The following is a 25,169-nucleotide window of genomic DNA, read 5'->3' on the forward strand; positions in this document are numbered from 1 at the left end:
GAGGATAACACAATAAGAGCGGGACTTTTGAACACGTACGTTACACGTCAGACGGGAAGGCTCTGGCCTTGTAGATGAACAAAATCACACTATGCAAGAGCAGTTCCCCGAAAACATCCCCTCCGCCCTCTGCCCAGAACCTCTAAGTAAAATGAGATTCAGAACTTCTTGTCTGTGATGTTAAAATCAAAATAAAATGAGAGCTTTTTTTCTGCTGGATTGCAAAAACTGATTACACCATCTGGACTACATGATAAAATACATAACTTCCGTAAAAATCGAATTAGAAACTTTTTTGATCAAAACTTTGAACCTCAAAGAGTTGAAATGTGACTTTTCATTAACTGGTTATGATGTAGTACAGTTTAATGTTTAAAATGAAGTAGCATTGTTATGCGTAGTTAAACGATTAAACTACCTTATTAATCAGCCAGTTTGTTTTGTCATTGTTTAAAATAATTTTGCTTTTCAGTAACAAAATAATTATATCAGTTAAGAAGCGGTGTAGTGCAATGAAATACTATATTACTACATTTCTCCTGAAAATATTTTAGCAATTCACAGTAATTGTCCTATTTTCCCTGCAAATCAGAAGCTTCCAGTTTAGCTATAAGCAAAAATGTTTCTATTAAATAACTAGTTGTCCATCTTGCTAATATTTTTGTGGTCGTTTACTAATCTCTATAACGAACTCAGATGTTCTTACAAATAAGGATTCATTTGTAATCTACCAACAGAGCATATTTAAGGTATTGTTGACCATCCCTGTACACCACTGTCTTAGGGCTTGTGGTAAAGTCCAAAAAATACAGCATGCCCATTTTAGGGCATTAGTTAAACAAACTGAGGTACATTTTATGATTGTCTAAAGTTTTGGACCAACAGGCGAGGTCAGAGTTTCCTCCCTGAAGGTACACATTTTAGACTCTGGAAACCAAGACCCCACCCATAATCCTCCAGTAGACCCACCTACTCAGGTGAATATAAAGTCCAGACAGAACAGCTCGTAGGCATCAAATCTCAGCACAGGAGCATCCTGAACATCTCCACACACTGAGGCAACATGGACACAAGAGCCTCTCTCTCCATTCTTCTGCTGCTTTTTGGCATCGCCCAGGCGTCTCCTCTCATGGTAAGGTCCTTTCTAGTCTCTCTCTCTTAAACCATTAACAGTCCTCAAATGATTTGTTTTAAACATCTCTGTTTCTACCACCAGGAGCAGATGTCTGATGATGTGTTTGTCTCAGAGCCTGAACCTGTGGACATCACTACAAGGATTTTAGAAACCAACAATGGTGAAGCATCTTGATAAAGCCAGCAATGGGTCACGTTTCTGAAAAGTGATCTGGATTTATGAATAAATTGCATTATTTCATCAGTATAATTCTCTTTAAATACAGGATCTTCTGAAGTCTTGCTTGAAGGAGATGTGATGTTTCCCAAAACCAGAAATGCTCTCTACTGCCTCAACAACTACTGTTTGTGGAAGAAAAACTCTGACGACATAGTGGAGATCCCTTACATAGTGAGCAGAGAATTCTGTACGTGAATCTCCTTCATTCATTGCACATATCTACGATTCATATAGTTGCCATTTTAAACCTGTGGACCCTTTTTGCAGCCAATTTTGACAAATCGGTGATTGAGAACGCCCTGTCGGTCTTTCACGATAAAACCTGCATCCGCTTTGTGGCCAGATCATCTCAGACCGACTACATCAGTATTGAGAACAAAGATGGGTGAGAACACTATCCCAACAAGAAACATTTAACAGACCTTTAACAGATCAATATTTAACCCCTTTATTTCCTCTCTCCTCTCAGGTGCTTCTCTGCTCTAGGTAGAACTGGTGGCAAACAGGTGGTCTCCCTCAATAGGTACGGCTGTGTGTACACTGGCATCGTACAACATGAGCTCAATCATGCCCTGGGATTCTACCACGAGCAAACTAGGAGCGATCGTGACAAGTATGTCAGAATCAACTTTGAGAACATCTCTCCTGATATGGCCTACAACTTCGAGAAACAGAACACCAACAACCAAAAAACTCCATACGACTACGGCTCCATCATGCACTATGGAAGAACTGCCTTCGCCATTCAGCCCTGGCTGGAAACCATCACTCCCATTCCCGATGGGACTGTGGAAATCGGACAGAGAAAGGGAATGTCAAAAATTGACATTCTGAGGATCAACAAACTGTATGGATGCTGAAGATGAGGCTTAAACACATAATTGAATGTAGTTCATGTTTCTGTAGATGAATAATGTAATGAGATTATGTTTCTGTCCTTTTAATGGTGTTGGATTTCTGAAATGTGTGATTGTGTTGGGTTGGGAAAAATAAAGGAGAACTGCAAGACAAACTCATACTTTATTTGTGATTCAATGTCAAGTTTGAGAAAGTGCTTGATTGTAGCATTAAAGGTGTCATTAAGCTTCTCCTGGACCCTAATTAAAGCCACCTTTAGGAGGACTGGGCACAGTATATGATTTATGCATTTCAACAAAATATATTTTTTGGTGGGGGCTGAAAAATGCGTTAATGTAGATTTTGAAAGATTTTTGAGATTTAGTTCTGGTGCAATCATATGTTGTTCACAGCTGAAAAGGGAGTTTTCCCATTTGACACCTCAATTTTAAAGACCTTTATTGTGTCAAGACCCTCTTCTGGAGTCTGTTGCTCTGGCATCCTCTAGTAAAGAAAATTCAACTTTCAAAGTTGGCAAAGATTGAGAAAGTCTCGAGCAGACATAAATCTGATCACCTAAAGCACAAAGTCAGCCAAAGATGCAGTTCTAGACATGTTCAGAAGTTCTGGTGAAAATAAGGGCTGTGTTCACAATAGACTTTGGTTCCAGAAAATTGCCGGGGAGCTTTCTATATGAACACAAGCCAGAGCCAGAATGCTGGAAAATTCGGCACTCTTACAAGAACCTGTATACTGGGATAAATCATGGAAAATATCAGTGTGAAAAGAGCCAGAGCCGATTCTGTGTCGGGTGTGTGTTGCAGTGATGATCTTAGTTATTGTGGAATTATTTGACTGGAGGAAGAACAGTAAAAAAATTGCATATTGACAAAGAAACAAGAAAATAACAATCACTACAAACAAGAGTGATATCAAGATCAGGGATCTACTTCCTATCCATAGAGGTGACAAATAAACAAGCTGCTTAATGGCACAATAAACAATGTTATTGTTTGCTGGGAGGATAACACAATAAGAGCGGGACTTTTGAACATCTACACGTTACACGTCAGACGGGAAGGCTCTGGCCTTGTAGATGAACAAAATCACACTATGCAAGAGCAGTTCCCCGAAAACATCCCCTCCGCCCTCTGCCCAGAACCTCTAAGTAAAATGAGATTCAGAACTTCTTGTCTGTGATGTTAAAATCAAAATAAAATGAGAGCTTTTTTTCTGCTGGATTGCAAAAACTGATTACACCATCTGGACTACATGATAAAATACATAACTTCCGTAAAAATCGAATTAGAAACTTTTTTGATCACAACTTTGAACCTCAAAGAGTTGAAATGCGACTTTTCATTAACTGGTTATGATGTACAATTTAATGTTTAAAATGCAGTAGCATTGTTATGCGTAGTTAAACGTTTAAACTTTACTTATCAGTGGGGTGGTTTTGTCATTGTTTGAAATAATTTTGCTTTTCAGTAACAAAACAATTATATCAATTAAAAAGCAGTGTAGTGCAATGAAATACTATATTACTACATTTCTCCTGAAAATATTTTAGCAATTCACAGTAATTGTCCTATTTTCCCTGCAAATCAGAAGCTTCCAGTTTAGCTATAAGCAAAAATGTTTCTATTAAATAACTAGTTGTCCATCTTGCTAATATTTTTGTGGTCGTTTACTAATCTCTATAACGAACTCAGATGTTCTTACAAATAAGGATTCATTTGTAATCTACCAACAGAGCATATTTAAGGTATTGTGGACCATCCCTGTACACCACTGTCTTAGGGCTTGTGGTAAAGTCCAAAAAATACAGCATGCCCATTTTAGGGCATTAGTTAAACAAACTGAGGTACATTTTATGATTGTCTAAAGTTTTGGACCAACAGGCGAGGTCAGAGTTTCCTCCCTGAAGGTACACATTTTAGACTCTGGACACCAAGACCCCACCCATAATCCTCCAGTAGACCCACCTACTCAGGTGAATATAAAGTCCAGACAGAACAGCTCGTAGGCATCAAATCTCAGCACAGGAGCATCCTGAACATCTCCACACACTGATCGAGGCAACATGGACACAAGAGCCTCTCTCTCCATTCTTCTGCTGCTCTTTGGCATCGCCCAGGCGTCTCCTCTCATGGTAAGGTCCTTTCTAGTCTCTCTCTCTTAAACCAATAACAGTCCTCAAATGATTTGTTTTAAACATCTTTTTCTACCACCAGGAGCAGATGTCTGATGATGTGTTTGTCTCAGAGCCTGAACCTGTGGACATCACTACAAGGATTTTAGAAACCAACAATGGTGAAGCATCTTGATAAAGCCAGCAATGGGTCACCTTTCTAAAAAGTGATCGGAACTTATGAATAAATTGCATTATTTCATCAGTATAATTCTCTTTAAATACAGGATCTTCTGAATTCTTGCTTGAAGGAGATGTGATGTTTCCCAAAACCAGAAATGCTCTCTACTGCCTCAACAACCAATGTTTGTGGAATAAAAACATTGACGACATAGTGGAGATCCCTTACATAGTGAGCAGAGAATTCTGTACGTGAATCTCCTTCATTCATTGCACATATCTACGATTCATTTAGATGCCATTTTAAACCTGTGGACCCTTTTTGCAGCCAATTTTGACAAATCAGTGATTGCGAACGCCATGTCGGTCTTTCACGCCCAAACCTGCATCCTCTTTGTGGCCAGATCATCTCAGACCGACTACATCAGTATTGAGAACAAAGATGGGTGAGAACACTATCCCAACAAGAAACATTTAACAGACCTTTAACAGATCAATATTTAACCCCTTTATTTCCTCTCTCCTCTCAGGTGCTTCTCTGCTCTTGGTAGAACTGGTGGCAAACAGGTGGTCTCCCTCAAAAAGGACGACTGTATGTACAATGGCATCGTACAACATGAGCTCAATCATGCCCTGGGATTCTACCACGAGCAAACTAGGAGCGATCGTGACAAGTATGTCAAAATCAACTATGAGAACATCTCTCCTGATATGGCCTACAACTTCGAGAAACAGAACACCAACAACCAAAACACCCCATACGACTACGGCTCCATCATGCACTATGGAAGAACTGCCTTCGCTATTCAGCCCTGGCTGGAAACCATCACTCCCATTCCCGATGGGACTGTGGAAATCGGACAGAGGCAGGGATTGTCCAAAATTGACGTTCTGAGGATCAACAAGCTGTATGGATGCTGAAGATGAGGCTTAAACACATAATTGAATATAGTTTATGTTTCTGTAGGTGAATAATGTAATGAGATTATGCTTTCTGTCTTTTAACGGTATTGGATTTCTGAAATGTGTGATTGTGTTGGGTTGGGAAAAATAAAGGTGAACTGCAAGACAAACTCATACTTTATTTGTGATTCAATGTCAATTTTGAGGAAGTGCTTGATTGTAGCATTAAAGGTGTCATTAAGCTTCTCCTGGAGCCTAATTAAAGCCACCTTTAGGAGGACTGGGCACAGTATATGATTTATGCATTTCAACAAAATATATTTTTTGGTGGGGGCTGAAAAATGCGTTAATGTAGATTTTGAAAGATTTTTGAGATTTAGTTCTGGTGCAATCATATGTTGTTCACAGCTGAAAAGGGAGTTTTCCCGTTTGACACCTCAATTTTAAAGACCTTTATTGTGTCAAGACCCTCTTCTGGAGTCTGTTGCTCTGGCATCCTCTAGTAAAGAAAACTCAACTTTCAAAGTTGGCAAAGATTGAGAAAGTCTCGAGCAGACATAAATCTGATCACCTAAAGCACAAAGTCAGCCAAAGATGCAGTTGTAGACATGTGCAGAAGTTCTGGTGAAAATAAGGGCTGTGTTCACAATAGACTTTGGTTCCAGAAAATTGCCGGGGAGCTTTCTATATGAACACAAGCCAGAGCCAGAATGCTGGAAAATTCGGCACTCTTACAAGAACCTGTAATAATACTATACTGGGATAAATTGCGGAAAATATCAGTGTGAAAAGAGCCAGAGCCGATTCTGTGTCGGGTGTGTGTTGCAGTGATGATCTTAGTTATTGTGGAATTATTTGACTGGAGGAAGAACAGTAAAAAAATTGCATATTGACAACGAAACAAGAAAATAACAATCACTACAAACACGAGTGATATCAAGATCAGGGATCTACTTCCCATCCATGGAGGTGACAAATGAACAAGCTGCTTAATGGCACAATAAACAATGTTATTGTTTGCTGGGAGGATAACACAATAAGAGCAGGACTTTTGAACACGTACGTCACACTTCAGACGGGAACGCTCTGGCCTAGATGAACAAAATCAAACTATGCAAGAGCAGTTCCCCCGAAAACATCCGCCTCACCCCTCCACTCAGAATCGCTACGTAAATGAGATTCACAACTTCTTGTCTGTGATGTTAAAATCTAAATACATTTTGAGCATTTTTTTTTCTGCTGGATTGCAAAAACTGATTATAACATCTGGAGTACAAAATAAAATACATAACTTTTGTAAAAATCGAATTAGAAACTTTTTTGATCAAAACATTAAACCTCAAAGAGTTGAAATGTGACTTTTCTTTAACTAGTTATGATGTAGTACAGTTTAATGTTTAAAATACAGTAGCATTGTTATGCGTAGTTAAACGATTAAACTACCTTATTAATCAGCCAGTTTGTTTTGTCATTGTTTGAAATAATTTTGCTTTTCAGTAACAAAACAATTATTTCAATTAAGAAGCGGTGTAGTGCAATGAAATACTATATTACTACATTTCTCCTGAAAATATTTTAGCAATTCACAGTAATTGTCCTATTTTCCCTTCAAATCAGAAGCTTCCAGTTTAGCTATAAGCAAAAATGTTTCTATTAAATAACTAGTTGTCCATCTTGCTAATATTTTTGTGGTCGTTTACTAATCTCTATAACGAACTAAGATGTTCTTACAAATAAGGATTCATTTGTAATCTACCAACAGAGCATATTTAAGGTATTGTGGACCATCCCTGTACACCACTGTCTTAGGGCTTGTGGTAAAGTCCAAAAAATATAGCATGCCCATTTTAGGGAATTAGTTAAACAAACTGAGGTACATTTTATGATTGTCTAAAGTTTTGGACCAACAGGCGAGGTCAGAGTTTCCTCCCTGAAGGTACACATTTTAGACTCTGGACACCAAGACCCTACCCATAATCCTCCAGTAGACCCACCTACTCAGGTGAATATAAAGTCCAGACAGAACAGCTCGTAGGCATCAAATCTCAGCACAGGAGCATCCTGAACATCTCCACACACTGATCGAGGCAACATGGACACAAGAGCCTCTCTCTCCATTCTTCTGCTGCTTTTTGGCATCGCCCAGGCGTCTCCTCTCATGGTAAGGTCCTTTCTAGTCTCTCTCTCTTAAACCATTAACAGTCCTCAAATGATTTGTTTTAAACATCTCTGTTTCTACCACCAGGAGCAGATGTCTGATGATGTGTTTGTCTCAGAGCCTGAACCTGTGGACATCACTACAAGGATTTTAGAAACCAACAATGGTGAAGCATCTTGATAAAGCCAGCAATGGGTCACGTTTCTGAAAAGTGATCTGGATTTATGAATAAATTGCATTATTTCATCAGTATAATTCTCTTTAAATACAGGATCTTCTGAAGTCTTGCTTGAAGGAGATGTGATGTTTCCCAAAACCAGAAATGCTCTCTACTGCCTCAACAACTACTGTTTGTGGAAGAAAAACTCTGACGACATAGTGGAGATCCCTTACATAGTGAGCAGAGAATTCTGTACGTGAATCTCCTTCATTCATTGCACATATCTACGATTCATTTAGATGCCATTTTAGGACCCTTTTTGCAGCCAATTTTGACAAATCAGTGATTGAGAACGCCCTGTCGGTCTTTCACGATAAAACCTGCATCCGCTTTGTGGCCAGATCATCTCAGACCGACTACATCAGTATTGAGAACAAAGATGGGTGAGAACACTATCCCAACAAGAAACATTTAACAGACCTTTAACAGATCAATATTTAACCCCTTTATTTCCTCTCTCCTCTCAGGTGCTTCTCTGCTCTAGGTAGAACTGGTGGCAAACAGGTGGTCTCCCTCAATAGGTACGGCTGTGTGTACACTGGCATCGTACAACATGAGCTCAATCATGCCCTGGGATTCTACCACGAGCAAACTAGGAGCGATCGTGACAAGTATGTCAAAATCAACTTTGAGAACATCTCTCCTGATATGGCCTACAACTTCGAGAAACAGAACACCAACAACCAAAAAACTCCATACGACTACGGCTCCATCATGCACTATGGAAGAACTGCCTTCGCCATTCAGCCCTGGCTGGAAACCATCACTCCCATTCCCGATGGGACTGTGGAAATCGGACAGAGAAAGGGAATGTCAAAAATTGACATTCTGAGGATCAACAAACTGTATGGATGCTGAAGATGAGGCTTAAACACATAATTGAACATAGTTTATGTGTCTGTTGATGAATCATGTAATGAGATTATGTTTCTGTCCTTTAATGGTGTTGGATTTCTGAAATGTGTGATTGTGTTGGGTTGGGAAAAATAAAGGTGAACTTTAAGACAAACTAATACTTTATTTGTGATTCAATGTAAAGTTTAAGAAAGTGCTTGATTGTAGCATTAAAGGTGTCATTAAGCTTCTCCTGGACCCTAATTAAAGCCACCTGGCTAAACCTTAGGAGGACTGGGCACAAAATATGATTTATGCATTTCAAAAAAAAAAATATATATATATTTTTTTTTTTGTCAAAATGCTATAATGTAGATTTTGAAAGATTTTTGACATTTAGTTCAGATGTTTGAGAAGAAAGGTTTCCTGTCTGATACCTACATTTTAAAGACCTTGTGCCAAGACCCTCTTCTAGAAGTAGTCGTAATATATCATTAAACTTGACCTAAATGTTTTATATATATATATATATATATATATATATGTGTGTGTTTGTGTGTGTGTGTGTGTGTGTGTGTAGGGAAAAAAAATCAAGAATAAACAGTGAAATGTTTTTATCTTTGAACGAAAAACCTTTCTTAAATTATCAAAAGATACTATTTTTCTCAGCCTTTCTTAAGTTCCGTACCATAGTTTCGATGCAATGACACATGTTAGGCTGAAAAACTGTACATTAACATAACAAAGGCAAAGCTTATGACAGGTGCACATCTAAGCTCCAGAGAAGAACAAATCCTCCCCTATTCTTGGTCAACACCCAAATTCTGTTATTTTGTCACAAATAACAAGTCCAACCGCATTCCACAAAATCAGATATATTTTGATTTTAACGGTATATTATGTAGTTTTTAAAATATAAATCTTGGAGTTTATCACTCTCTCTGCATGTACTGATGAGCAAGACACAGTCTCAAATGCTCATCAATACTCATGATTTCAGATAATCAGATTTCAAATGCCCATCATACTCATGCATATTTCAGGTTATAGGTGTCTGTACATAAATGGGAAAGTAGTGATTGTAACTATTTTGCAAAAGTAACTTCGTAGCCATAGTGAAAATTTACCAAGAATTGAAGTATTGTACTCCTTGCCTGCAAAAGACTTTAAAGAGGAATATTGGGTACAGTTGATCCAGTGAATAAAATGCACTTAAAGAAATAGTAAAGAAATTTCATGATGAGCTTAACTATCACCTCCAAATTTGATGTTGACGCAAATCATTTTGTTGTAGATCTGTATTAAGAAACCATTTAAAGTGTTTGGGACACTCCCCGTATAATAGAGTTTTGGGGATCTTGATACAAAAAAGTAATTGCCTTTGTTTATTTCAGTGGATTAGCAAAACAATCTGTAAATGATCTGGTTGTGCAATGTTTTGGATTAACAGATGAGTTAATTACCTCCCTTTGGACACTAAGGCTTAACCCTGGTTGACCCACCTACACAGGTGAATATAAAGTTTAGGTTCAACCGCTCGCAGACACCAAATATCAGTCCAGGAGCATCCTAAACATCCCTACACTGAGACAACATGGACCCAAGAGCCTCCCTCTCTATTCTGCTGATTCTCTTCGGCATCTCCCAGGCGTCTCCTGTCAGGGTAAGACTTTTTCTAGTCTCTCAATGCACTCAGATGATGAACTTTCCTATAAAAGAGTAATATTTAACTTTTCTTTTTCTTTTTTCATAATCAGAAGCCTGTCCATCACAATGGGTTCTCACCCATACCTGGAAATGTGGACATCACAACAAAGATTTTGGAGTCCAACAATGGTCAGGCATCTTGTAGATTCCTGTTAAGCCAACAATGGGTTTCATAAAATAGTGAAATATATCTAAAATGTACTGATGAGAAATTTCATTAAAAAACCTTCTTTAAATACAGCATCATCGGTACACCTGATTGAAGGAGATCTGGTGTTTCCCAAAACCAAAAATGCTCTCTACTGCTACAACAACAACTGTTTCTGGAAGAAAAACTCTAGCAACATTGTAGAGGTCCCTTATATAATAAGCAGTGAATACTGTAAGTAAATCATCTTTATTCATTTTAGCATAATATATGTGTGTGTAAATCATATTTAAAAACCTGTGGTACTTTTTCTTTGCAGCCTCTAGTGACATCTCTGTTATTCAGAACGCCATGTCCACCTTTCACAACAAAACCTGCGTCCGCTTTGTGCTCAGATCATCTCAGACCGACTACATCAGTATTGAGAACAAAGATGGGTGAGGATATTCATACAATACAAATGAAAAATATTTAACTGACCTTAGCAAAACTCTTTTACAGTGAGTAAGATGTTAAACACAGATTGATAATATAAAATTCTCTTTTTCTCTCAGGTGCTACTCTTATCTTGGTAGAATTGGTGGCAAACAGGTGGTCTCCCTCAAAAGAACTGGTTGTGTGTATCGTGGCATCGTACAACATGAGCTCAATCATGCTCTGGGCTTCTACCACGAGCAAAACAGGAGCGATCGTGACAAGTATGTCAAAATCAACTGGGAGTACATCCCTACCAATTATGCCTCCAACTTTCAATTGAAGAACACTAACAATCAAAACACCACATATGACTACGGCTCCATCATGCACTATGGAAGAACGGCCTTCACTAACCAGACCGGGAAGGAAACCATCACTCCCATTCCTGATGCGACGGTGACAATCGGACAGAGGCAGGATATGTCTAACATCGACATCCTGAGGATCAACAAGCTATATGGGTGTGCTGTTTAATCATTTATTATGTTTTATCCATATACAGATGAATAATGTAATGAGGTGATGGTCTTTGTCTTTTGATGGTTTTAAATTGGGTCAAAATGTTTGATCTTACACGGGAAAATAAAGCAAATTATGAGGTGATATTTTGTCTTGTGGTGGTGTTCAATTTCTGAAATGCGTGATTGTGTCAGAAAAAAATATAAAAAAAAAATATTTATTATCTCATAAATGAATTTCCGTCCACTTACATGATCTTTGCATGAGCCCTGGTGCTGGTTACCATGGAAGCGAAGAGTTCTCCTTTAACAGATGGGATGTCATCATAATACACAGCTTCTCCTGTAGCCTGTTGAAGGGCGGCCTGGTGAACATTGGGGCGTCCCACTGGGTCGCTAGAAGACTGAGTCTCTGGTACAAGCTGTAATTTAATTGGAATGTAATGAGAACGTTTTTGTTATCAGACAGACTTGATATGACAACTCAAGCTTGACTTGGGTCTGCTCACCTGAAAAGAGTGGTTTCCTTGTGGTACCTCATTTTTGAAGGGCTTTAGAGCACTGACATACTCTAATGGCAAATCATTCACAGAAACCTCCTTTAGGGGAGAAAAAAGCATGACTTAAGTACATTGCTCACTTTTAAACAAATTATAAGCATCATCATACCTTTTGTTGGAGTTCCAGCAGCACTTGCATGTAAAACTTAAAAAAGAAGCTGAGTACTAGAGCCTTGCGATACTCCTCCCGTCCACCAGGGGCAGTAGGGGGCACGGAGATTTCTCCTTCTAAGAGCTGTGTTCCCTCTACCAGAAGTTTCTCATCCCATTTTCTGCCAAAGAGTTAATTGACAGGAATGTTTACAATGCAGCTAAGATGTCAGATTTTGCAATGTTGGCTGTTCTTATATACAGGATTTACGGATATAAATTATGCACGCCTTGTGATAGCTTTACCTTCCCATCAGCTCTTTACAGGTATGTCTGGCTTTTACCAGGGTGGGACCCACACCTCCATAAAAAATATCCAGATGCTCCACCACATTTGAGTCATGCCTGAACGATACCCTAATACCAGCATTCACTATGGAGAAGGCGAACTCTCTGCGCTGTGCCTGGCGAAATGCTGAAACAAACTCCCACTGAAAAACACAGGGATTAGTATTTATTTTTCAAAATGGCAAGTGAATTCGTAGCATATTTGTCGTTTTAAAAGTCTTTTAGGGCCAAGTTGAAACTTGACGTAGTTTGGTAATATTAAGTAGGCTTAGCTTCCTCCATTTTGAAGTATATACCGGTGTCGAGTGGGAAATATCAATAGCCAGCAGAACTTCATCTGGTCGTAGAGCTGTTTTACCAAAGTCTGTGAAAAACTCCTCACTTAGACAAATCTCTCGCGTACCATCTATATTTAAGGACAAAGGAACAAAAATGTAATTCTTATTCTTATTTTTTTTTTTTTTAAATGAATAGTTACTTCCCACGTTTAATATATTGGCAACAGAGAACAAATGTGAAAAAAATGTATATTTCTACATTTAAATATAAAGTCCAAATACACTGAAATTACCTTTGGAAACAATGTGTAGCGTGCACTCCGCCGCTGCGAGAATGCTGCTCAGGTCATATTTGGGGTTGGCGCTCAGGATATTTCCACCGATGGTCTTGAAATTCCAACATAAACAAAAGTGTAACATGTAGACAACTGTTCTTCTTAATTCCTCATGGTAATTTGTTTTTGTTACTCACAGCCATGTTGCGTATTTGTTGGCTGGCCAAGCACTGTAGAGTCTGAACAAGGGCCTGGTAAACCCTGCTCTTTTCTGGGCCGAGTTCCTCAATTCCACGCAGCAGGACGTCCTTCAAAACAGACAAACTGCATCCTGCCCCTACAGTTATGCCTAAAAAAAAAGTGTTGTTGAATTTACTTTGGGCTTTAATATTCACTTTGTATTCACATATGTAATGGCGATGCTTTGTTTGAATGTGATTTACTATTGTTTTGCCATTTGATAGCACGAAGTTCTGGAACGCTTCCACCATAGATCACCAAAGGATTGACGGTTCCCTTCAGGTTCATCTTCGGCCCTGTGAGAGAACAAAATCAGATGGATGGATGGATGGATGGATGGATGGATGGATGGATGGATGGATGGATGGATGGATAGATAGATAGATAGATAGATAGATAGATAGATAGATAGATAGATAGATAGATAGATAGATAGATAGATAGATAGATAGATAGATAGATAGATAGATAGATGGATGCATGGATGCATAGATGCATGGATGGATGAACTTCCTCTTGAAACCAACCTATGGTTGTGTTCCCCACCAACAGAAGTGCGTTGGGGTATTCAGTTTTCAATCTAATTAAATCTTTCAGATCTGCTGGGGAAATCCACCTGACGTTTTCGCCCTGAAAACAAAGTTGTTCTGCTTTTTTCTTCCCCATAATCTGATAGAAAGAAAGGATATAACAAAGATCAGTGGCCTGAAATATCCATGTTCTTATTAGCTACCACAAGAACTCAAACACTCTAAAAAAAATGCTGGGTTGTTTTAACCCAATTTTGGGTAAAATATGGACAAACCCAACCATCGGGATAAAAATGTAATTTAAAAATGTAACCCGATGGCTGGGTTTGTCCCCAAATTGGGTTAAAACGACCCAAGAGTGAACGGTTTGCTTACCAGTAACTCTGGGGGAAAGATCAGATCCTGAGTTGGGTCGAGGGGTAAGACATCATCCAAGCTGAAAAGATTTCCAGATATCTACCAAAAATACCAGTAGTAGAAGAGTTTAACTTTGTCTGCTAAAAAGTAATAGGTTTTCTGTTGTGCTGTTCCACTAATAAAAAGTCACATTTAATTTGCATATGCATTTGTAAGAATTTCTGTTTCTCATATTGTCTTACATCAGATTCATTGTTGTGGGAATTGCTGCTTTCCATGCAACATTTCCCATTTCCGTCACCATTTTGGCAACATATTGGAGTCTGGAAACATATGGATCACATTATGAGCACATGTTAGTTTTCTTCAGTCAAAATCAATAGTTTTACAAATTGTTAAATGTACTGATTGTGACTTCTTTGTTGAAATGTTTTTATGTTGTATTAAAAGTTCAAAGCTATTACATCACAGAATGTCTTGAATCCGTCAATTATCGGTCGATACCCAGTGCAACGACACAGGTTCCCTTAAACGAGAGAAAACGCAAGGTTTTTAAATGTGTTTAAATTCGTAGTTTTCAAAATTGCGTGTATCTGTATTTTTGTTACCTCCCAGTGTCTCTCGAATGTCCTCCATGTTGGGATGTGGGTTGTTTCTAAGTAATGTGTACATGGACATCACCATCCCAGGAGTACAGAACCCACACTGAGACCCATGAGCCTTTGCTATACGCTCCTAAACAAAACAAAACAATGTCTACATGGTTCTGGAAAACCTATTCAAAGAACCTACTTTGAACATTGATATGTAGTTTGTCTCTTAGGTAGAATCAGGTACCTGAACAGGATGTAGTTTAGTCTTAGTACTTCCAATGCCCTCGACGGTCACCACCGCCGCACCGTGCAGAGCACAAATTGGCTGCAGACACGCGTTTACCGACCAGTGTCTGAAGAACGGATTAAGGACTATGAAACGATTTAATCCATAACTTTTTTAAATGAAAAATTCAATAAATTTGATAAAGTTTTTGCTGATTAAAGCATTGATTATGTCAAAAGATATTCCTTTCGTTTGTTTCATATAAAGGTTTTATACCGCTAGTTTTGATATACGAGTAAAAGATACAGCACAGTGTCCTGGATAGGGTCATATCTGGACAGCATCACCGTACAGGCTCCACATCCCCCTCCACCACAGCCATACTTTGTGCCCGTAAGACCAACTGGACACCAAAACATCATACAAGCAAATACAGGCTTGGTGAGTATAAAATCTTTAATATCCTTGGCTAAGTATCTACACCATTGTTTGGAGAATGTTTGTCATATGGAAATAACCATACCCTTCCGTCGTAGGTAACCCAATAACATCTCTTCTGGATCAGCATTCTTCTCTACTATCTTTACATAAAAATAGCAAAAACATGTAATGACTATATGCCATTGCTCAAATATCTTCAATTGATAACCATTAGCCATACACAGTTTGGTATGGTCATGTCATGTGACAGGATTGGATTTCTGAGTATATCACACACTGATCACTGTAAAAATTTGTAATCACAACATTTTTCTTTTGTCAAATCAACTTAAATAATTTATATAGTTCAGATAACATAATATTTTGAGTTTCTGATGATATTTTGATATTTTGAGTTCTGAAATCAATCTCCATTGCATTAACTCAATTTTCCCATTTCAATGAACTTAAAATTTTAAGGCAGCCAGGCTACTTAATTTTTTCAAGTTAAACCAACAATATTTTTTTTTACAGTGATTTTATGTTACTTGTTTTGAGTTGAATTCTAAGAGAAATGTGGAAACATTGGAATAGATGAACATCAATTATATTTAGAAAGTGTATGTGTGTGACAAGGGCAAACACATGATGAACTGACTGTGTGCAGCGTAGAAAATCATTTTCATGGCATCATACATGAGAGGTAAAGATTTCTTTTTTGGCTGCTGGCTGACTGTCATGTGCCACGATTCAGACATGCACGTTTAGTCACGCCATTTTCTGCTGGTTATATGTTCAAGTTTGGTTATGTACTTTGAATATGAGTAGACTAAACATAAAAAAATGTTAATATTCATCACAGTGATAATTCCAGCAGAATCACTTCCTTTTTTTTGAGATAGTATTTCACAGCTTGTGACAATTGTGACAGCAACTTGAAATTGAAAACACTTTTATTTATGAACTAACACAATATAAAAGCCATATATTACATATTAACAATATTATTAGCCAAAAACTATTAAGAAAATGAAAAGTCCTCCACATATACGCGCCTTACATTTTCAAATCTGTAAACATTTAAAATCAGTATTTATAATTGAATCATACCTTCTTGCCATTAACGTAGAAGACAAGCTCACTGTTCACAGCTAGAGATGACATGATGAGTTGAGAAGGATATGTGATGGGAAGATGAGTTGTCACAGATGCTCCTGGTTTACTAACCATCAGTTGAATGAGCGACTGACTGACTGACATCACATGTTAAAGGCTTTGCCCTGCCTTTCACGGTGAAATTCAGGAATGCGTGAAGAAGATGTGCGTGCAGTGGGTTTTCCTTCATTTTTATCTTTCTTTATTGTTTTGGAAATTATTTTTATTCGTTCAAAAAGAAGAAACATTATTAGAGAAGAAAAACTAATAGATGCAAAGAGTTCACAAAAAGGTTGACATTTGATAAATGTTTAATTAAACTTTACATATTTCAGAAATACGACACCATTAGAAAGTAAAGACCATCACCACATCACACTATCTATACAGACAGTTGAACAGTTTTAAATAATGTGTATCCGTCTCATCTTCAGCATCCATACAGCTTCTTGATCCTCAGGATGTCGATGTTGGACAATCTCTGCGTCTGTCCGATTTCCACAGTCCCATCGGGAATGGGAGTGATGGTTTCCAGCCAGCGCTGAATGGCGAAGGCAGTTCTTCCATTGTGCATGATGGAGCCGTAGTCATATGGGGTGTTTTGGTTGTAGGTGTAGATGTTCTGGATGTTGATTTTGACATACTTGTCACGATCGCTCTTAGTTTGCTCATGGTAAAATCCCAGGGCATGATTGAGCTCAAGTTGTAAGATGCCAATGTACACACAGCCGTCCCTGTTGAGCTTTTTAAGGCCTGTTCTAAGGCAAATATTTATTGTTGGTATAGTATGATTGTTCTCACCCATTTTAGTTGTCAATGACAATGTAGGCCTAGTTGGTCTGAGATGATCTGGCCACAAAGCAGATTATTGTTGGCCTTGTTGTTAGAGAGTCAGACTTGAATGTTCGAATGTTGTGGGTTCGATTCTCAATACTTGCAGAAACAACTGAGGTACCTTGAGCAAGGCATCTAACCACAATCGGTCCCTGGGCGCCGTAGTGAATGTGTCCAGTAGACAGTTTACAGTGTGTGTGTGTCCTCCTAATGTGTGTGTGCACTAACTTGGATGGGTTAAATGCAGAATACAAATTCTGAGTATGGTTTGCCATACTTGGCCTTCACTTCACTTCACTAACTATCAAAGGAATACATGGACATGAAACTCTTTTTTTGATTTAGGTAGGCTATATATAGGCTAGGCCTACTATGTAGCCTACTCAAAGTATCTGTGTGAAAATATTTCATATTTAGCTTCAAATATAAAATATACATTTCAAGAAAATTACAATAATACTAAAATATGCAAATCAAAGCTTAGCGTGCTGACCTAATTGAACTCAATGCTTTTTATGGTTTACCCTTGGATAAAGGAAAAAAAAAATAATCACACCCCTCATTACAATGGTATGACCCGCATTAGGCTTACAAATCACTGTCAGCTGGGAGGGGGTACATGTTTTTATGAACTTTCACATATATAGTAAAAGAGTATATTTTACACTCTAAGAAACTTTTTGGTCATATATAAATATTGTAATTGACTAAACAATAGTTGTAAACGTCTAACTATCATTATTTCATCAATAAACACCCCTCTAACCCCTCACACTCCCCTGTAATGGACGAGTCCATTGTTTCCCCTCTCTGATCTTCTTCTGCGCAGGCGCATCATGCTCTTGCCATCAGGGAGGGTTTTGTGTGTTGAGTTTGAACCTGCTATTGTCTTGCTTTGTTCTTGGGTTCAAAAGCCGTTTTTTATCTGAATTCATTTCGGTAAGCCCATTATGTATTTTATATACGTATAATAATTGTATACGGTTTAAGCTTGAGTGGTTTTATATCCTTATTTTAAAAGGATGGCCGTTTTTTTGGGGCTAACGTTTGTGATCAGCTGTTTAAATCATGATGGCGGAGCCCCCGATATTATAACAATTTAATATAAAAGATAATACCTTGTAAGTTATAATTCCTGTTTTTTTATGTTAATTTAGTAAATTATTGGCATTGTGCTCGTTTGGGTCTGAAATACTTTATATTGATAAGTAAAATTTGATAAGTGGTTCTTAAAAAATGTTTGGAGCGGTTAGGCCTCTTTTTAGCCGGTTAGCTTTAGCGCGAGCCCAGCGCGTGAGTTGCAGTTCAGACCCCCTCAAAAAAATACATAAACGTTAACGTTATTTAACACATTTCTACAGTAACATATCCATATGCAATTAGTAATTAAACAAGTTTTGGATTTTATCTGAGCAATACTAAAGTGTATAATTTGCCCACGAGACAACGTGATGTATGCTTTCACGTTGGATTAATTACTACAGGTTTTACTGAAACTACTAATTAAACCAGTTTATTATTCACGTTTTAAATCCCTAAAGTATTGACAGTATTGTTTAGCGCATTTTCTTTTTTTAATTGTATTGATGGCTTTGGAAATGTCCTGCCACATCTACATGCGGTTTCTTTGTGCTCTTCAATGAAATGTTCTTAAATATTGTTCTTCTTTTCATAGGTGTCTTTTATGAATAATCAAAAGCAGCAAAAGCCAACGCTTACCGGCCAGCGTTTTAAAACTAGGAAAAGAGGTAAGTAGCCTCACACCAGGCTCCTCAAACTGGGGTCCCGGGGGCTGTGATGGAGTACTAAGCAGTCCGTAGAAAAATTCAGAGAAAAATGGTGTGTAAATAACTTTTACTAACAAGATGTTTGAGTGAGATTTAACAAATTACTGTTCAATAAATTATTTTATTAAATTGATTTAGGATCTGTTCACGTGACGTTTTAAAAACTGATCTTGCTTGACAGTTTTTAAATTTAAAATTTCATGACGCGGGTTCCTTCGCATTAGGAAGATCGTATTTGGGGCTTTGTGGTAGCTAAAGCCTTTTTCGCACTTAGTACTTTTAGGAACTTGGTTATAGGATCTAGCCACCAGGGTGGTTCCCCGAGAACTAAATATTCCCCTAGGACCATTTTTCTGGTTGCATTCGCACCGCCAGTAGGAACAAGCTGCCCTTATGAATTTTATTTTGGCGCGGCAGACATTTATTTCGTCTGAGCACACAGCGCTCCCATTCTCTGTTTAGTAATCCTGCCTAAAACGTTGTTAGATTTAATTGTTGTACAAAGAAAATAGACAGTGGGGTTTATGAAAAAATATTAGTGTTTGGCTGTTTGCCTTGTGGTTGATGCCCAGTGTCTATAGTTGAACAGAAATATAATATCATGTTTCACTTGGTCCCCTTAAAGTTGTTAGATTTTCTCCTTATTGTAAAGATTAGAAGGTCCATCTATAAATGTTTGTAGAGTTTGTTCATTGAGTAAATAGACTAATTTGTTTTGTTTTTCAAAAAATGCTGGTACTGGTGTTTTGTGCATTCGGCCAATCAGCACTTACCCCACTGGTAGTTCCTATTGTGATTGGTTAGATCCTTCTCTCAAGTGGGACAAAATATCGATAGGGAAATGTCGTTATTCTTTTCCGTTCGATACAAGAATTTTGTATGCTGGCACCAAATATCGATATATTTCATGGCTCCTCAATGTGGCTCTAAACAAACAAATGAATGTATGTGAACAAAAGTTAAATGACCTAAGAACAAGATTTTATTGAATGGAGAACAACAGTGTGAGTAAATTAATTGTCCTAAGTCTGGAAAACCAGCACTTAACCTTTTCACAGGTGCTGTGTTTTCATAGACTAATATCATGATATTTGCTAGACAATCCTTTAATGATACATTGATTATCGCAGAATTGCTGTATTGTGATATCGGTATTTTGAGGTACCTTGTAATTCCCACCCCTAGTAGGAGCTAAAATTGGTGTGAATGCCCCAAAAGTTGGGTACTTCAACCATTAGTTCTATAAGATTGAAAACCCTTATGGCAGTAAATAAAAAGTAATCTGAATTGAAAACCCTTAGCCTCAGGAACCTCTGTGTTAAAGTGCCACCCATTTTAAAACTCATTTCCCCACAGATGAAAAGGAGAGATTTGACCCTACTCAGTTTCAAGAAAGTATTGTTCAAGGCTTGAACCAAACTGGCACTGATTTGGAAGCGGTTGCAAAGTTCCTTGATGCCTCTGGCGCCAAGCTCGATTACCGCCGGTATGCTGAGACTCTCTTCGACATCCTGGTGGCTGGAGGAATGCTGGGTAAGCAGTTATTTATGGCTATATCAGTGGGCTGGAATTGCAATAAACCATTTTAATTCAATGGTTTGTATTTGTATATATTTCTCTTTTTTTTTTCAGCCCCAGGAGGGACTCTGTCTGATGACTTGACCCGTACTGAGTTCTGCCTCTTCACGGCAAGTGAAGACCTGGAGACCATGCAGGCGTATGCTCAGGTGTTCACCATTATAAACTGCTTGGCTGTTAAATAGTCTAACGTTTCAGAGCTTGTTCTGATTTAACGTCACTGTCATGGGTATTAATTGTACTTTTCGGCTTCCTCTTTACATGTTTCAACATATTCACCTTGTGCTGTAGGTTTTTAACAAGCTGATCAGGCGTTACAAGTACCTGGAGAAAGGGTTTGAAGAGGAGATTAAGAAGGTAAGCAAAGTTGTTGAACTAAGGATTATCACGTATTTGTTAGTCAAACAAAGACTGCTTCATTGTTCATCTGTAAAGTCCCATAATGTCTTTTTTTTTTTCACAGCTGCTGCTGTTTTTAAAAGGGTTCACCGAGTCTGAGAGGAATAAATTGGCCATGCTTGCCGGAATCCTGCTGGCCAATGGCAATATATCAGCCTCCATCCTGAGCAGCCTCTTTAATGAGAACTTGGTTAAGGAAGGTAATGACAGACTTGTTTAACGGCAGCACTTTCTGAGTGAAGAATATGTAAACTAACTCATCGTCTGGATTTTGTTGTAGGGGTATCTGCCGCCTTCGCTGTGAAACTCTTCAAATCGTGGATCAACGAAAAAGACATCAACTCAGTTGCTGCTAGCCTGCGTAAAGTTGGCATGGACAACAGGCTTATGGTAAATATCGTACTGCTGACTCAACTCGGGGGAAATCTGAAATCAGTGCGTTTATTGTGGTTTTAAACTACTCTTTATTATCAGAACATAACAAACACTTAGAATATTTCACTGTGAGGCGTGCGTGGTTGACATGAGTTTCGTTCCACTTTTGGCAATAAATATTATTGAACATTTATCGAACTCTTGATAATTTTATCAAGGCGGGGTACATGAGCGCCCGGTGACTGCTCAGTCAAATTATCAAATCTATTAAAAATCTATCCATTTAAAAAAAAACTACATTCTCGCCTGAAAAACTACTACATTTCGTGACGATAACAGTAGGATATTTCAAATGTATATTAAAAAAATGGTGCTTCTAATGCCCTTCTAGGACGTGCAAGTGATCATACTGTGTCAACTAAGCAGCGTTTTGCAGTGAGTCTAGCTCCACCTTTTAGTACGGCTTTTTTGGTACCATTCACAACTTTTGACAGTGGAAACGCAAATAATTACGTACCGTACCGCTTAGTGGAGATGAGCCATAAGTGTGGACCTGTGAAGACCTCTGGTTGATGCATTTTTTTTTTTGTTCTCTTATTTAAAAAAAAAATGTTTTAATCGATCATCCTCTTGCACAAAACAGGAGCTGTTCCCTGCCAACAAGCGTAGCTGCGAACACTTCTCAAAATACTTCACCGATGCCGGGCTAAAGGAACTCTCAGATTTCGCTCGCAACCAGCAGTCCATTGGAGCGCGCAAAGAGCTTCAGAAAGAACTGCAAGAGCTGATGTCCCGTGGCGAGACCCTCAAAGACGTGAGTTTGTCTTGTCAACAGCTGGGCTACTTTCCCACTTTCAATTTATATATTTAAAAATAGGCATCCAAATATTGATTCATTTAAAATATTAAGGATTAACATTTTCATCCATATTTTGGCTATGCAGGTTTATTGTTGCCGTATTCAGCTAATGTGTTTTTCTTCCCCAGATCATTGCCTATGTTCGTGAGGAGATGAAGAAAACGAGCATCTCTGAACAGACGATGATTGGTATTGTGTGGACCAGTGTTATGAGCGCTGTCGAGTGGAATAAAAAGGAGGAGCTCGTCACAGAGCAAGCCATCAAACACTTGAAGGTATCTACATCGCTCATTGAAGCGACATAACTTCCTTTAATTTAATCGGTAGTAATAGTTTCTAGGGGTGGCACGGTTCACAAAACCCACGGTTCGGTTTGTATCACGGTTTGAGGGTCACGGTTTTCGGTTCTGTACGGTTCTTGTTATTTTTTCTTTTAATCTTTAACACTCCAGAAATGTACTTCAGCATGTGATATATAGCTTAATTATCCACACTTTAGGATACAGTATTAAAAAAATATATATTATATTCATGCAATCATGCACAAACTGAATTTGACTCTTTGACTTTAAGCACATTTTGGGACTATCTCAGAGGAAAGCTAGCTGAGATTTAGATACAGCAAGAGAGAAGAAATTGACATGCTTTTTGTTTATTTGGCAAAAAAAGGAGAATGTGTATCACTATCTCTACAAGAACTTGTGCATTTTTATCACATAAATCTTATTTACACAAAGAAATTAACTTTCATGCATCAACTGCTAACTTTTGCAGCTCTTACCAAAATTCTATCTTTTAAAAGAAAAAGAGAGGAACTCTTAAAACACTGTCTTTTAAATGTCAATATACATGAAACCTCATTGCCTATAGATAATTAAGCTATAGCAATAGCAAAGGCCATAAACATAAAGTGAAATTGAAATTCAACCTCAACACAAAAACAGTATCGACAATGCTTCTATTCCCAAAATGTGAGGGTACTTTTTTCCACTTAAAATTAAAGTGCAGGGTTTGGAAACGTATGACTGAAGCTCTTATCTATACATAAAGTGCCACTGTAGTTAAATTAAAATATCATAACATGAAATCCAAAATGTTCCCACACACCGGACTTATACCATAAACTTATACGACGCTGGCGCATCCTCCAACTCCCTCATCTCTCCCACTTGCCATTTCTCCGCGTGCCGTGACCTGCAGCGCTCCATACTCCACTTTTACTGGCTTGTTTATTAACTTGAACCGGCAATGCACAGAGCGATCGGTAATGACATCAAATACCGCGAAAGTGATGAATGCATACGGAGCCGACTCGCGCTAGATTGATGTTATTCACCGATTGCTCTGTGCAGCGCCGGTCCAAGTCGAACAAGTTTATGTCGCGCGAAAAGAAAACACGTCACATACGGGCACGAGGTTACATTACGCATGCGTCGAACCGTGAGACGCACATGCGCTCCGAACCGAGACAAGCGAACCGAACGGTTCGGGTGTTTTTTCATGTACCGTGCCACCCCTAATAGTTTCTGCCAACTTGTTTTGCAGCAATACAGCCCATTGCTGAAGGCCTTCACCTCACAAGGCCTGTCTGAGCTCACCCTCCTGCTGAAGATCCAGGAGTACTGCTACGACAATATCCACTTCATGAAGGCCTTCCAGAAGATCGTGGTGCTTCTTTACAAAGGTGTGTCTTCCTTACTTGATCCCTTCAAAGCTATGCACTTAAGCCAAAGGTGTGTCGCAATATGGTAATTTTAAACAAAAATGTTACTTGACTAGTGGATTACAGAGGTTATGGCTGTGTTTTGAATCTTTTTTTTCTTTTTCGACTGCCTGTAGCTGATGTTTTGAGCGAGGAGGTTATTCTGAAGTGGTACACAGAAGCCCATGTGGCCAAAGGAAAGAGCGTCTTCCTGGAGCAGATGAAGAAGTTTGTAGAATGGCTGAAAAATGCTGAGGAGGGTGAGTAGGTTTTTTTTTTTTTTTTTTTTTCCCCTGCCTAAAATGGCTCTTAAATTTTTGCCTTTTTTTTTCTTTTCTTCAGAATCTGAATCTGAGGAAGAGGAGGCAGACTAAAACACAATGTCAGCAGAATGTTTTGTTACAGAAGTGCTCGTCTTTCTAATTTTTTTTTTTCTTTTGGCCTTTTTTTTTTTCCTATTTTTTTTCTTTTTTTTATTCTACCTCCTGTTTTTCGAACCATAACATTTAGATGTCATTTAAGGGCTTTATAACAAATGGTTAATTTTAACAGTTTTTTGTAATATAAAGGTTTACACTTAAAATAGCACAAAAGTTGTGGTCAACCTTTGTAATTATTTACTCACTCAAGGAACTTTTAAGTGTCAATACACTTTGGACATCTTAAATTATTGTTAAAATGATTCCTTTATGAATTGACATTCCATTGATTTAGATCAGGCTGCCTTGTTTGGTTTTAAGATGCCCTTTTCTATATGGTATTGATGCCTTCATGCCTCGCCATGATCAGTGTCCACATAGGGAAGAACAGTCAGCTTGTCTCATTGTGATGTTATTGCCAAAGGGTTAAGTCCTTCTCCCATAACATCCATTAGCATTCTGTTCCCTGCCTATGAAACTGTACAGCGCTGAAAACTAATAGCTTATCACCCTGTAAAGACCCTTAAATGACTCCCAACCACTTCTATGATGTATCGCCATCTTATTTGTCACCAATTTCTTTAAACTGAATAACTAATTGACTTTTTTTAAGAAATAAAGACTTAGAAGTATATGCTTTGTCTGTGGTTCTTGCCTATTTTTTTTTTACATGCTGTTTTTTTTTTTTTTAAATAATTGCAAAATCAGATTGAGTCCACTATTTTAAAGGCGTGTGC

General features: G+C 38.2%; 6 protein-coding genes and 1 pseudogene across 6 annotated transcripts in view; 5 read left to right on the top strand and 2 right to left on the bottom strand.

Moving 5' to 3' along the window:
* aox5 (aldehyde oxidase 5) overlaps nucleotides 1-16,604 on the bottom strand; it is a 33,464-nt gene extending 16,860 nt beyond the window's left edge. Inside the window, exons 1-17 of the mRNA XM_039682966.2 lie at nucleotides 16,435-16,604; nucleotides 15,428-15,485; nucleotides 15,211-15,307; nucleotides 14,923-15,031; nucleotides 14,694-14,820; nucleotides 14,550-14,611; nucleotides 14,328-14,408; nucleotides 14,104-14,184; nucleotides 13,726-13,867; nucleotides 13,402-13,494; nucleotides 13,156-13,307; nucleotides 12,977-13,070; nucleotides 12,702-12,811; nucleotides 12,364-12,548; nucleotides 12,077-12,239; nucleotides 11,917-12,006; nucleotides 11,660-11,829 (exon numbers count right to left, since the gene is read on the bottom strand). Coding sequence (XP_039538900.2) covers nucleotides 11,660-11,829; nucleotides 11,917-12,006; nucleotides 12,077-12,239; nucleotides 12,364-12,548; nucleotides 12,702-12,811; nucleotides 12,977-13,070; nucleotides 13,156-13,307; nucleotides 13,402-13,494; nucleotides 13,726-13,867; nucleotides 14,104-14,184; nucleotides 14,328-14,408; nucleotides 14,550-14,611; nucleotides 14,694-14,820; nucleotides 14,923-15,031; nucleotides 15,211-15,307; nucleotides 15,428-15,485; nucleotides 16,435-16,584 — 1,964 coding nt within the window. The 5' untranslated portion in view covers nucleotides 16,585-16,604. The remainder of the gene's footprint in view (nucleotides 1-11,659; nucleotides 11,830-11,916; nucleotides 12,007-12,076; nucleotides 12,240-12,363; nucleotides 12,549-12,701; nucleotides 12,812-12,976; nucleotides 13,071-13,155; nucleotides 13,308-13,401; nucleotides 13,495-13,725; nucleotides 13,868-14,103; nucleotides 14,185-14,327; nucleotides 14,409-14,549; nucleotides 14,612-14,693; nucleotides 14,821-14,922; nucleotides 15,032-15,210; nucleotides 15,308-15,427; nucleotides 15,486-16,434) is intronic.
* On the top strand, nucleotides 828-2,706 carry LOC148995790 (hatching enzyme 1.2-like). The gene is made up of 5 exons (XM_089134568.1): nucleotides 828-1,132; nucleotides 1,217-1,295; nucleotides 1,401-1,541; nucleotides 1,622-1,739; nucleotides 1,824-2,706. Exons 1-5 carry the CDS (start codon nucleotides 1,064-1,066, stop codon nucleotides 2,212-2,214), a joined length of 798 nt encoding a protein of 265 aa, XP_088990694.1. The 5' UTR covers nucleotides 828-1,063; the 3' UTR covers nucleotides 2,215-2,706.
* LOC148995791 (hatching enzyme 1.2-like) lies at nucleotides 3,662-5,915 on the top strand. The gene is made up of 5 exons (XM_089134579.1): nucleotides 3,662-4,343; nucleotides 4,426-4,504; nucleotides 4,610-4,750; nucleotides 4,831-4,948; nucleotides 5,033-5,915. The coding sequence occupies exons 1-5, from the start codon at nucleotides 4,275-4,277 to the stop codon at nucleotides 5,421-5,423; spliced, it is 798 nt and encodes a 265-aa protein (XP_088990705.1). The 5' UTR covers nucleotides 3,662-4,274; the 3' UTR covers nucleotides 5,424-5,915.
* On the top strand, nucleotides 6,643-8,932 carry LOC120486805 (hatching enzyme 1.2). The gene is made up of 5 exons (XM_039682961.2): nucleotides 6,643-7,566; nucleotides 7,651-7,729; nucleotides 7,835-7,975; nucleotides 8,049-8,166; nucleotides 8,251-8,932. The coding sequence occupies exons 1-5, from the start codon at nucleotides 7,498-7,500 to the stop codon at nucleotides 8,639-8,641; spliced, it is 798 nt and encodes a 265-aa protein (XP_039538895.2). The 5' UTR covers nucleotides 6,643-7,497; the 3' UTR covers nucleotides 8,642-8,932.
* On the top strand, nucleotides 9,206-11,690 carry LOC120486804 (hatching enzyme 1.2). Its single transcript, XM_039682960.2, has 5 exons — nucleotides 9,206-10,280; nucleotides 10,375-10,453; nucleotides 10,566-10,706; nucleotides 10,792-10,909; nucleotides 11,027-11,690. Exons 1-5 carry the CDS (start codon nucleotides 10,212-10,214, stop codon nucleotides 11,421-11,423), a joined length of 804 nt encoding a protein of 267 aa, XP_039538894.2. The 5' UTR covers nucleotides 9,206-10,211; the 3' UTR covers nucleotides 11,424-11,690.
* A 305-nt stretch (nucleotides 16,605-16,909) lies between the features above and the next one.
* Nucleotides 16,910-17,284, bottom strand: LOC148995792 (hatching enzyme 1.2 pseudogene; annotated as a pseudogene).
* An 820-nt stretch (nucleotides 17,285-18,104) lies between these two features.
* On the top strand, nucleotides 18,105-25,064 carry bzw1a (basic leucine zipper and W2 domains 1a). Its single transcript, XM_039682584.2, has 12 exons — nucleotides 18,105-18,252; nucleotides 18,989-19,061; nucleotides 20,457-20,633; nucleotides 20,733-20,827; nucleotides 20,970-21,035; nucleotides 21,142-21,277; nucleotides 21,358-21,467; nucleotides 22,096-22,266; nucleotides 22,440-22,586; nucleotides 23,857-23,995; nucleotides 24,151-24,273; nucleotides 24,356-25,064. The coding sequence occupies exons 2-12, from the start codon at nucleotides 18,998-19,000 to the stop codon at nucleotides 24,385-24,387; spliced, it is 1,260 nt and encodes a 419-aa protein (XP_039538518.1). The 5' UTR covers nucleotides 18,105-18,252; nucleotides 18,989-18,997; the 3' UTR covers nucleotides 24,388-25,064.
* The last annotated feature ends 105 nt before the right edge of the window (nucleotides 25,065-25,169 follow it).

Source organism: Pimephales promelas, chromosome 2 (assembly GCF_988280905.1).
Source record: "Pimephales promelas chromosome 2, fPimPro1.hap1.1, whole genome shotgun sequence".
Classification (NCBI taxonomy): domain Eukaryota; kingdom Metazoa; phylum Chordata; class Actinopteri; order Cypriniformes; family Leuciscidae; genus Pimephales; species Pimephales promelas.